A 13492-nucleotide genomic window follows, 5' to 3' on the forward strand; every position below is an offset into this window, starting at 1 on the left:
TTCTTAAGTGGATGGAAGGAGTTTTGCCACAAAGCTTTATTTTCAGAACAGCTTTCCCGAGTATGCACCCAGGCACATGATAAAACCAAGTTTGAAAACTTTTTGCCTCCCGGAGTGCCAAACAAACATGATGTTTCAGTCTGCCCAGGTTTTAGTTCATCACTCCTTAGTCCTTACACATAAGAAAACGCCTTACAATATGCATATTTTTTATGATAAAGACACAATTTTATTATCGTCAACTGCCATCATACAGAAACTGTGATACACATTCCAAACACATTAATACAAGACACAAAACTAAGACTTTACCAAGTTTTTATGTAGTACCTATTTATAAATTCTCTCTTTTTTTTGGTGCACGTGACCAAAAGTTGCCAGTGTTTCAGTATTCTCTAATAATAAATGCACGCCTAATTTTGCAAAAAAATTGTGTTTTTTTTAATTTTATTTCCTCAAAAAGCGCCAACTTGATTGTTGTTTCTGCTATTGTTCTAAACGAGGAAAATATTTTCTTTCCCCACGTTTTATACCAGCAAAGAGTGTGCATCGTTTATTTTATGTCATTAATAACAGGGGTAGACAATGCTACCACCAAACACTACAATCTATACATTGACTACAAAATATGAGGATTTCCATGATTCAATCAAGTTTTTACCAACTTCATCCCATCACGGAAACGAAAGGATAAAATATGGATGCACATTTCTTGACATTTTTTTGTTTTTCTCAAAAAACTTTTTTTGACAGAAGAAAGAATTGTCTTTGAGGAATTGAATATATAATCTACCAGGACTATAACTACATATTTTACTTTTCCTTTTTTGAAGCGCTGTACAATAATTATTTATTCCATATAGAAACAAGGCATAGGCAAAACAGATTTTTCAAGTCAAATCAGCACTGTTTGTTGTAAAAGGGACGTATCTTCGGGGATCCATTAATTTGTTGTTATTGTGGTACAGATTTGAAAAGTTATTACAAACTCGGGGGAATTGATCAAATTGTTCAAGGTCGTCATAGTACAATGGCTGCCTAAAACCGCTGAGCAGGGTTGACTGTGCGCACCACGCCCGAATTGTAACATCCCCTTCCAAAGATATTCCTTGCCCGCCACTGTTCTAATATTGAAAGTCACTAAAAGGACATTTATATTTTACTTTTCAAACGTAATAAAAATAATTTTAATTAAACTGCCGGTCTCAAACCTAAATTTTCAGTTAATTCCAATTCAATGTAATTTCTAACTAAAAACAGTCATTGCACAATTCTGTTAGGGATAGATTAGAGAAAGAGTAAAATCACAGGGAAATTTAAAGAAGCAGCACACATCATCCATTTATGTATTTCGAAGTTGATCAAGTTATTAATAGTTTTAGATTTCAAGCTTTCAGCAAGTTATTTTGAAAATCAGACATGATCTTCGTGGTCTGCATGACGAGCATCTGCACCCCAAGGTTATTAAGCGGCAGGAGCGATAACATGATTTTTTTTCCATCAGGTCTGTGCTATGCAGACAACTAGAGCTCAGTTAGTCATCATAGGCAGCCAGGCTTATTAGAGAAGGAAAAGGGGCAAAAAGGTCAACAGTGCTTTTGTTTTTGTAAAGTCACTACAAACAAGCGCCCTCCTGGTCAACAAAATGACCGATGACATTGTCCATTTGACCTCTAAATCCAACATCCACAGCAACGAAAACGAACCGTGCTCTTACAGCGGCTTGACAAGTAATAACCGCGTAGTAAAAACACCGCTAGTTTCTCTTTTTGCTGCTTCTGTAAGCGGCCATTGGTGAACTGCGTCACGAGGGTTTCACATGAGTAGTTTTTGTAGTGTTAGGTCACATGCCTACAAGATAACTATCAGTACCAGTTTTTTTTCTTTTTCTTTTTTTTAAGATTATATACACAATTAGAAACTAACAACGTACATTCAGTTTTACACACGCCGTCAGTTCTCATATTACACTGGAAAAAAAATACAGGAAAAAAAGGAAAAGAAAAAAACAAGAAAAAAATTCAGACAAAAAATGTCCCATGGTTCTTATACATACATAATATATTATAGACAAGGTAGTTGATCAAAAACCTCGCATTCATCATCAAACCATGAAACACTAAGAACAGCACTATTCACAGAGTTTTGTAAGTTTATACAGATTTTTTTTCCGTTCACACATACATGATATTCATCAAAGTCGAAGAAAAAACTGGTTTGCTCACATGAGGGCAACATAAAATGCTATTGGCTAAAATTCACATTCACAAAAAAACTCCATCATTCTTATCCATAATAATACAAAAAGTACACTAGATCAGATACGCCATGTGGTGAGAAAATGGAGCAGAATTTCGCTGCTATATCCTGTACCGTTATTAATTTTTTTTTTTTTTAGGATTTTTTTTCAATTTTTTTTTTCTTCATGCTTTGTATACACATCTTTATTTCTCTGTGCAAGGTCATAAAAGCAATTAATACAGAACCACGACACTATATTTTGTATCATGTCGTAGACACATTAAATATTTAAATAATAATCAATTTCAATTGTCCCTCTCCCCCTAAGGGCATAGTGCAAACATACAAAATAAAATGTGCAGGTGGTTTTGATGTGATTTATTGCAGCTTTTACAGGCTTATCAGAAATCCTGCAACAGGCTCATTCAGTCAACAACGGAGCGATTTGAGGGATGCAGCAAAGCTAACGAACAAAATACTAAGAAAATACTTATCGTTTTTGTACACCCAAAAGTGAATAGACAAGCTGACTTGCAATCCAATCATGTTAGCTGGCTCTTGCAATGCATCAAGTTACCAATCAACTTTGAACTACTAAATAGTTCATCATGACATAGTTGTAAGCCATTTAAAATTTCTTTAGCATAGTTTGTTTTGGCTTGACTAAGGAGGCTGTATCCTAAACATCTCCAGCAAATCTCGGCTCATGTCAAATTTCTTTCTACGATCGAGTGCTCGTAAAAACAAAAAGACATGACGACATGGCTCAGATAATTTGTTGACAATAACATGCAAGCACGGATGGGGAAATTGCTATCAAATAAATGGCAAGATACTTCTCTTCTTGTTTATAATCAAATGGAGCCTGTTTCGAGGTTGCCTAATTAGAGTTCATTAAACCCTTATATAACTGGTCCCGTTAATTAGGTTTACAGGGATTTATTATCACAGCTAGATTTGACATTATATAAGCTTGTCCAACACTGCAATAGCGAGTGTCTGCCAACAGTATATCCACACAGTGAACTGGCTTTATAGTAGTATCATTATTTATACACTACAATTATTTGTAAAGTGAGGCAAAATAATCATACGACACCTACATAGCAATCAATTATTTCCAAATAACAACATAAAAATGTTATGCCAAAACTGAGTGCTTCCTACTACCAACATACTGCATTTAATATTGAGTTACCTCAATAGATAGTGAACAAAGTGCCCCATTGAAATACACATCATAGCTTGGTTTTTTTTATGTTGAATGAAAAACAAAATAAATAACATTTGGTCACCATTTCGACACTATCCAACTCCCATAATGCATCAGATCCTAGAACGCTTGGTGAAGACCAAATACCTGACAATATTCGGACAGCGTAAAATCAAATCAAAATTCAACACCCACAATATCCGAAGGGTTTATTTGCTGCAATGGGGCGTAACACATAAGAATTTCCCAACTTTGTTCCCGAATATGTTATGGAAGATTGGCGGCGTACACATACCAAATTGATGCAAAGCCTGAGTTGTATAAAAGTCGTACACATTGTTACGCGGTGACCGTCGCCTCGTTAGTAACCAAAATCAACCAATCATTTCAAACCCATGTGGATAGGGGAATTTTAAAAATCAACTTTCAGGGATAAAACATAACCCATAATACAGTACTAAGAACATTCAACACAATTTTGTGTTGTTTTTTTTTTCCTTTTTCAAATAAGCTCCGTATGACGCATAGCTTTTCAGTGAAAATAACAAATTACATAATTATAAACATTCATTATTATTAAATACGACTCCCCACCCAAAATGCGTGTATGATGACTGAGTAAACACGAAAGGTTGTTTTTAAACCGTCGTCACTATACATAGTTATAATAATTTTTTTTCTGTGTATACTATATTAATGCAGTTAATAAGTGGCTAATATTGACATCCAAATTGTGACCAGTGTTATACAACAACAAAAAGTTAACAAAATCTGGCATAGACCTTACTACTTAAAATGATAATCGCAAGTGGATTTGTTATTACAAACAGAAGTGCTGCCATAGATGGTATACCCAGAGATAACCGACTCAAAATTGCATTGTATATAATGCTATGGTTAATGCACAGTCTTGGTTTGTCGCTCATGGAGCCCAGCTAATGTACCTCTGGCATTCATTGGCAAGAGCATGAATTCCAACGATTGGTTGTGGCTATAAGATGAGCATGTGAAGGCTTAGCGCACTTTTTGGCACAAAGCGTTACACTAGGAACGCAAACCACCACACATTGATGTTAGCTGGGCACATGTTGAAATAATGCAGAGGTAAATTAAGTTACATCCAAGAGCGACACAAAATCATGGCGGAGTCGGTCCTCTTTGTCTACCTCATTGAGTACGCTGTTACATAAGAGCCATCTTTGCATGTACAATACAATAGGTGGAGTGCATTTGCTACCGCTGCATCAGTTAAAACCACTCTTATGACAAGGTCTATACCCGACATGTAAGCTGCCCAAGTCCAAACATACAAAACATATTTTGGGGCTAAAATGATGTAAAGATTCTTTGAAAGAGTACTTAATCCTCTTCAAGCACACAGGTGGCGATCCATAGAATATAGTTTAAAAATCCTAATTGTCGTCATCGTCGCATCAATTCCTTCCAAGGCGTGTTTGACAGGCCGTTGCTGAAGCTTTTGTTGCTGAAGACCATCAGCTCCCAATGTGGATGCAAATTTAGACGCTGCACCAACCTCCGTGAACCATTCCTTTGTGCAAGACCCCTTCAACATCGGCTCGAGGTACTGTCTCGTAAAAAAAACCCTGATCTTGAAATCTTAGTATTTCTACTTTTTCACGGACTGCCCAATTAGCATAAATTTATTCCCCCAGTAACCCAACTGCCTGATTAAGGAATTTCTTTTTTTGTTGCATATTATTAAACACTTGTCACTTGGAAAAAATTTAGCTTTACAAATCTACATGATTTCATAATATAAGGCAAAACTTTTTCTTTGCTTGCTTTTTTTTTAATCTTCAGAGTAAAAAACAACCCAAATTTTATGGAGCTAATACGCTCCACCTCGCTACGATTTTTTAAAAACAATTTTTGATTTTCCTTCTCTCTTTGTTCGTGTGTTCAATTTCATGACCACCTGATCGGGAAGTGAAAAAGACTTTCTTTGTGAGCATCAGGTATAATATATAGATTATATACATGTACAATTTGCAAATATTTTTTTTGAACCTTCATGCTTCAGACCTAGCAATAAAACAAAACAATAATAAAGAAACCAAACAAGTCTATTGTTTTCTCCCGATTTCAATCCAATCGGAAGAAAAAACAAAGTGCTGCAAAATAGTTTACTGGTGATTGCACCAATCCTATAGCCCGACATTGCCACTGCACCCCACTCTGTTAGCCTCGTTTCCATCAGCAAGCTCGATAAAACACCCTTTTTCCGATTATATAATCAAAGTACAGGCGAATTGTATATATATATAGCATTGCTTCATCCTTTTCAAAATTCTCTTCAAGAGGACACAAATATATTTCATAGTCGTATCCTATTTACACTGAAACAAGGCCAACAAAGATTGCCAGATGCAACCAAATGACAGAGTTTTACAATTTCTACATTTTTTGTTGCACATAAAGGGAAAACCTGAACTAAAAAACTTGGTCACATCTTTGCCTCTACATTTTCCACCTGAAATTTTTGTTAAATATTTGTAGTTGATCCAAGTGAAAAAGGCAGCGGAAAGTATATATATATCTAAATATATATGAACATGGTTGCATCTTTTGAAGTCCAGCGGCAATGTCAAGAGATGGAAAGCTATTTTTTTTTTGTCATTTTTTTTTTCTTTTATGAATCATTTTATATACTACTACCACCACACATTTTGGCCCACAAACTGGACAGGATATCTTGGAAAATTCCACAAGAGGGTTTTAAGTAACAACTACCCCCTGCAATATTGAATCATACAAATTAAAGAGAAAAAAAAGACAATCCCCCCTCCCCTGTAGTAATATCGATACAAACAGACCAGTTGTATTAATGAAGTCTACGTTTTTACAAACCTCGGGACGACCATGGAATCCCACTTCTCGCAGAAGTTTGCAAAGCTGTAGCCAAATTTATCACAAGGATGTGGCCCGGAGGTGTGCTCGGATAATCGGACAATGAAGTCATGAAGATGGCGCTATACAGTCGCCTATAACTGCAAAGTCCTCGATCGCAATTCAGCGCAGCTCGAGAAAGAGAGGTTGCATTAGTATTTATAACAAAGTTGGCCCATAATGTGTGGAAAATAAAAATCACAAAGAGAAAAAAAAACAATGCCTAGTTGCATTGGCATCATGTTTTTATATAACCCCTACCCCTTTCTCGCTCTGCACAAACTGCGGTCGCAACATTATCCAAGCATAAAACCACTCCCCTTCACATCATTCCTGATAATATCCCACCCACCCCACCCAACCCCAATGTATCACAATGTAAGTCCTGTTGACAGGCTCACCACACCTAGCTTATCATAGAACAAAATAACCACTACCATTTCACATCCTATTACTTTTTTAAAAACTCCATGCATTTGTTGTTTTTTAGAGTAAATGCAAAAGGCCCGAAGGCTCAGTTCGTTTATTTTTTAAAAATTTAATTATTCTATTCCATCAACGTGAAGTTAATCGTCATACAGCCAATCACTGTATATAAATTCATGTGCTGGTAGTAATTTTTTTTTAAAGATATACATTCAAAAACTCCTTGTGTGTGTAGAATTGAACCTCCGTCCAATCGTCCATGACAAAAAAATGAAAGCGGGGGAGGGGCTGGTAACAAGAGGCTAGGGGAAGTTTTGGCAGGCAGGCTGGTAGGCGGGGGCTAGTTCCAGATTTTAAGGAAACTGTCCCACGATCCGGTTGCTACTGCCATGCCGTCTTCCGTTACACCCAGACAGCTCACACGGTTATCGTGACCAGCCAGTACACCTGCAAAGTGAAAAGAACATACAGTACACAGTAGTTAGAAATATGATTAAAGAACCATACAAAGGCATTTCTTGTTGGGTAACTTCAATAAGTCTTTAAGGGCAGAGTAATGGGAGAGAACATGGACATTTTCGAGCATCATTATTTCTGAATTGTATGTCCAAAGTATATAAAACTATACATTTTTGGAAAGGAAATGAGTCAAGAAATCCCATAGTGACGTCAGATTTTTTCAAAATCTCGAGTTTTTGAAAAAATCACAAAAATCACTTTTTACCCCAATTTTTTGTGACAACTTAAAAAAATCCGTTCGAGATAAAAAATTTCAGTTAGCTTTTTATGAAGAAGAGACATGAACTTAGGGAAGTTTTTTATTTTTTTAAATTCGTCTCTTTTTCAAATATTGAAATAAACATCGTGAAAAAAAGCAATTTTGTCACTTTATTCAGCTAAAATTGCACATAATGGTGTATATTTTTGTTTAAAACAAATATTTTGAAAAAATGAGAAAACCTTCCCTAGACTTTGATGTACTCTAAACGATAGTGCAAAAGTTAACTTTTGCTTGCATATTTTTCGAGTTATCTTGTCACAAAAATCGTGCAATATTGTCAAAAGTGAACTATGAGAAATCGACGTTTTAGTAAAAAAATGTCAAAATTATGCACAAAATGTCCTTATATTTTAAAATGGCAAGACTTTCACGCTTGTAAAAGCTGTAAAATGGTGCATGGTCTAAATATGCATCTTTTTGCACCAATGAATATATAATGTCTGCTTTTAGTGCGCCAAAATTCAAAATAATTAAAAAATCTAAATGGCATTTTGACTGCAAATTTTTGTTTTGTTTACACGCATTTGCGGCGTTAACAACATACCGAATCGCCTTGATTATGTTAGACATACGCGCAGAGTTGCGCCACGTCACCTTGACGCGAATCGTGTAGCAATAATCACAATATTTCGCATTCTCGCATTTCTGACTCATTATTTCCGCCAATTTACTAAGCTGTCTTGAGCCATGTGACTTTTTAGAGTTGAAATGAGTGAAATAAATCAAGCAAAAATACGTGTAAATATTAACAAGTTGTATTTTATCAGTTTCAAGTGAAAGAATACATCTTAGTGTTGATAAATATCAAGAAATCTCAAATTCGGGCGTGGACGAATGTGTCTTCCATTACTCTGGCCTTAAGAGGTCAATTATCCGTCATCATATTCATAATCATGAGAACATGGTGGATCATCAGAGAATCTATTTGGATTCATGAATTTGGATTCATGAGGGGACCTACTAACTAAGTCATGTCAATGACCCTCTCCTCAAGAACGCACCACCACGAGATGGAGCCGTATTACCAATAGCAGAGAGGATGATGGGGGTACTGATCACTCGAATGAAGTATGATGACGCACAACTTTAAAATTTAACAAACATAAACTGTACACAATGTATAATCTGTTTGATGCAGAATAAAACAATCACTTTTCATTAAAGTAAGTGATTTTTACATGTCTTATAGTTTGCTCCACATGCAGTTAGTATAACGTGTCATGATACCACAAATTAGTGATCAAAAACATGGTGGCCACTTGTTTTACTAATACATGGAGCAAATGTAGGAGTGTAGCTATCACTGCAAATCACACTTGGCTATCACAGGTTATTCCAGTTAAAATCCATACACCCCCTATGGCAGACATGACCTTAATCTCCCATACAGGGGGTGGAGTCACCCACTTCACTGAGTGTGGAAGATTAAGGTCATGCCTTCCATGTGGGTGTGTGGATTTTCAACAGGAATAGCCCAATTTGAAAGGATAAAGGGTGTATTTAGTTAATAGTAGTAGATTCCTACAGATACATGTAAGTTCTCCTATTTTTGCTGGGTGTTAGTCGGTACAAAAAAATTCTGAGTACTTACCGGCACGATCCCCTTTCATTGAGTCCCAAACATTGCAGTTGAAATCGTCGTATCCTGCCAGTAGCAAGCGCCCACTCTTTGAGAAGGAAACTGATGTTATACCACAGATTATGTTGTCATGGGAATACAGATTCAACTCTTGATCTGCCCTAATATCAAACAACCGACATGTGGCGTCATCTGAGCCTGTTGCAAAGGCAGCGCCACTTGGGAAATACTGAGGGGAAGAAGAAGGAAACAAATTTGAAGTGTTAGGAAAGTTTGCATCATCAAATCTCTAGTTAGTTGGCTTGATGTTTGTAGTAACGTCATGGCATTGAGGCACCTGTTTTTGCTTACATCTTATGCTGTCTTACATAGAGCGCTTCTGCCATTTTACATTCAACATATGATACTGTGTATACCTGATTACGCTTTTGACGCGAGGACCTTGAGAATTCTCTTCAGGAGGCTTAGATTCACATATGTGACTCCTCGCCACAACTGAGCCCGGATGTCGCCAATCATCATTTTTGAGATATTCAACCAAAATATTCTGCTTGAAATTAGCTTTAAAATGATGTATATCATGTCTATAGTACTTGACATTTAAGTAGTGAAAAATCAATAAAACAGTCAATAAATCCTTTCTTTCCTATTGTTTATTGTTAAGTTCGATGGAGCATATCTCAATAGTGGCACTGACGACATCCGGGCTCAGTTGTGGCGAGGAGTCACATATTATCAGTGACGCAAATGATAACATATGAATACAAGTTTCCTCGCATGTAATTGTACGGAGAACTCTCGGCATCCTTGAGCCCAGGCTGCATTAAGGCCACATCCCGTGGTCAAATATGTAAACAAGGAAAATAAAATTTGCTTTGCTTTTTGCAATCACCTCGTGTTGACTTCTGAGCTTGACAGATAAATATTGAGCATCTGCTGCCTGAGTGTAACAACAATATGAACCAGGCCTATTGAAAATGTGTACAACAGGTTAAAACTCTTTACCAGGAAATCTGGCATTTGGGAAAATATTTGTCAGATATAATACGAGATAGCAGAAACTTTGTTAGGTTTGTGAGCGTTCCCTTCGCAGATTGCAGGCATGAAAACACTGAAAACCATGTTTTTTTACCATTTTCTGTGAATTTGATTCAAAAATAGGCTGAAAAACAGTGAAAACAATAAAAAAAATGCTGAAATCAGCAGAAAATTTTCATGGCTGAGATTGACTACTTACTGTTACAGCATTGATATCTGATTCATGCCCTGTGAATGTCTGCTTGCACATGCCGTCCCTAATGTCCCACAGCTTACCTGAGGCGTCGCATGCTCCGGATACAAGCGAATGGAAATCGGTGACAACGACAGGCTCATTACATCGCCTGTGTGACCTGTGAAAGATGTTGTTTGCTGTCCTGTTTCGATGTCCCAAAGGCCACTGAAGACAAAAGAGATTTGAGAGGAAATATGTTACTAAAACTGGATACCACTAACTTTGACAGAGGAACCGTCTCAAAGTCTTACTGGGGTTTTAAATGCAGAACTTATGAAAAAGAGTTCTCCATACTCAATAATCAGAGTTCTCTCTATAGCTATACTGTTCCAATAGATGTACTTTTTATGTACCACATTCCACCTAAATTAGCACCCCATGCCGCATTTGCTTAAGTTGATCAATTTCTGGTGGGCTCTTGATAAAGTTATGATATTAAAGTTACATTTTCGTTGGGTACAAAAAACCTCCTATCTGTCATTGGCCCCTGAACATGTTTAGAGCAAAACCTATGTAACCTGTTTGCAGTTTTTTGTTGTTTTAAACATGTTCAGGAGCCACAAAAGCATGGAGTTTTTTCCTACCAAGGACGAAATGAAAATCTGTTGTATTGCTCCAGCGATTTTGTTATCAGAAACAAAAAGCTTATCCCAATGTCACATATGATGGTACATACGGTACTTCCACTTGCGGTTACCACAATTCACCCCGTTTTTGTTTACACCATCTTCACTAATCATTTCCTGTGTTAAATTTTGATAGAGTAATGAGAAAAACCTTTGTTTTGATGCTTCAGGTTTGATGTGAAAAATATTGAAGATAAGGCTGTTGATCGGGTCACCGTCTGTGCTCTGATTGGGTAACAGATGTTGGTGAACTATGCCAGTGCAGATGATGATAACAATTTTGGTCCAGAAGTGTTTTTTCTTGTCATTACATACTACTTACCATGACATATCTCCTGAACTGGTTACAATCTGATTGTCATCGATAAAGCGGCAGCATGATAGGTAACCTGAAATGATACACACAAAATGTTCATAGTGTTTCATTAATACAATGTCTCTAGTGGCATTCAAAACAATGTTTCCTGTATGTTATTTGAATGTCTTTGTCCAGTAACAAAGGGGGGGAGAGATGCCAACATGCATGTATTAAGTCTCTTTCAGTGATCCCAAGTGTAAAATTTTTTTTTATAAATTGCTAATAGTGAAGGACAAGTCATTCAAATTGTCATTTGGTATTTTTTTAATTAAAAATTAAAAATTTGGCCAAAAGCAACGAAAACAGCAATATTGATGAAATTGAAGCCCCATTCAAATTACATGTAGCTAATGCCTTATTTTGTCTTAAATATACAGCTTTCGGCTGAACCACTAGCAGGCTACGTTAGCACATCTATGACAATAACATAGGTACCAAAATCTGAATTTTGATGATTTTTACGATCGTCCAGGTGAGCAAATCACTGAATGGGCCTTTAATGTTTTACTAAAAAGCATGTTTGCCTGTACGTTATTTGCAATAAAATTATTGGTGGAAGGATGCTGTGTATGCGGTAAACTAAAAAACAATATCCCTTTTACTAGCAGTACATGCTCACCATCACAACTTGACAACTGGGCGGGCCTTACTACTGTTGCAGACTATCGGCAGATCTTATGAGCAGCCAATCGGCTCCCAAGTACGCAAAATGCAGCAAATCACGTTAATGGGATTTCGCTTTTTATTCATAATAAAAGAGTGGGTTTCAAACAATCTTCTTTTAAGTATATGTATTTGGAGGTTGTTTTCTTTATAATTCAACCTGTGGTCCCTACCAAAACAAACACCTCCCGTTACATAAAAACTATCCCCAAGCATCATCTCCCTGATAACATTAAGTCTTCACAATGCACAAGTGCAGGTCAAGTTTGCCGAGTAATCTTTTTGTGGGTGGCTGCCAGATCCGTTTTCCATTCCTCTCAATTTTCATGTCAATAAAAATGTTTGATGACTGCTAGTCCCTTAGACACTGCACACAAAGGGGAAGTAATCACTGCAGCGCGGTTTACAAGTCCTTTTCCTATACTTCCTGGTACAACATGTCAACATGTTTGCATAGTTATGGATATGGCTATCTGACTCAACTGAACTTGGCTACCATTTGAAAGTTTTCATATAGCAGGTGAAAGAATATACATTGCTCAGATACGACCACATTTTGGGTCCCATTCCCACAAAACCTGGCACATGTCTGTGAATTTCAAACTGATATGGTTTTTTTCGGTGCACTATAAATAACCTTCCAAGATAAGATTTGTACTAAAATAGGCTGGTGATGTAATGATAACAATCATTTTATAACAATAACTAGGCAAAATATACATTATTATCAACACCAGAAAAATATAATAATAATCCTGTGGATGTGTTTAGACATGTTTTTACAACCAAAATTCCCCCAATGATTTTCATACAAGGATTGGGTGCATACAAGACAAACAGTGAGGCCTGGATCATGCATAATCCAGGTCAAATGCAAATATCAATCATAATTATATCTTGCAAACTGGCTTTCACTGACATTTAAGTTTTACTTTCAAAACAGTTCAGTACGTGGGAGCACTAACATCAGTTAAAGGCAAAAAGGTAAACATCGTTGACGATCATTTTCTTTTTCAGTGTGCCTGTATAAAGGTTTTGTTCTGACAACCCACCTGTACTACCGGCCCCTTAGTTAATTTCCTGCTGTTGTTTTGCACCTAAATTCAATAGGAAATCCAGTCAATGGGTTGGGCAGAGTAAGGGCAGGACCAACAATACATAATAACACTGACATCTTTCATGCCAGTTCTTCAACCCCCAATATATAAACCATTAATTATGTGACCTTTTGATGTGTTGGGTATCTTAACTCATACTCAATAATTTAGGGTTAACTTTTTTAACATCGATTGTCATATTGAGATTCATGTATGGTACCATTGGAAAGAAGATCATTCTTGGCTAGCAACTTTTTTGAAATTGTTGGCATGAGATATTGTTCAACAGGAGAGTACCAGGATGGAAATATTGTTTGCTAACTGAAAT

General features: G+C 36.6%; 1 protein-coding gene across 1 annotated transcript in view; it reads right to left on the reverse strand.

Moving 5' to 3' along the window:
• Window positions 1–202: 202 nt before the first annotated feature.
• Window positions 203–13492, reverse strand: part of LOC140157152 (guanine nucleotide-binding protein subunit beta-1-like) — a 61211-nt gene continuing 47921 nt past the window's right edge. Inside the window, 5 exon segments of the mRNA XM_072180239.1 lie at window positions 203–7234; window positions 9160–9376; window positions 10385–10503; window positions 10506–10585; window positions 11369–11435. Of these exon segments, the coding sequence (XP_072036340.1) occupies window positions 7128–7234; window positions 9160–9376; window positions 10385–10503; window positions 10506–10585; window positions 11369–11435 (590 nt within the window). The 3' untranslated portion in view covers window positions 203–7127.

This window comes from Amphiura filiformis, chromosome 7 (assembly GCF_039555335.1).
Source record: "Amphiura filiformis chromosome 7, Afil_fr2py, whole genome shotgun sequence".
NCBI lineage: Eukaryota > Metazoa > Echinodermata > Ophiuroidea > Amphilepidida > Amphiuridae > Amphiura > Amphiura filiformis.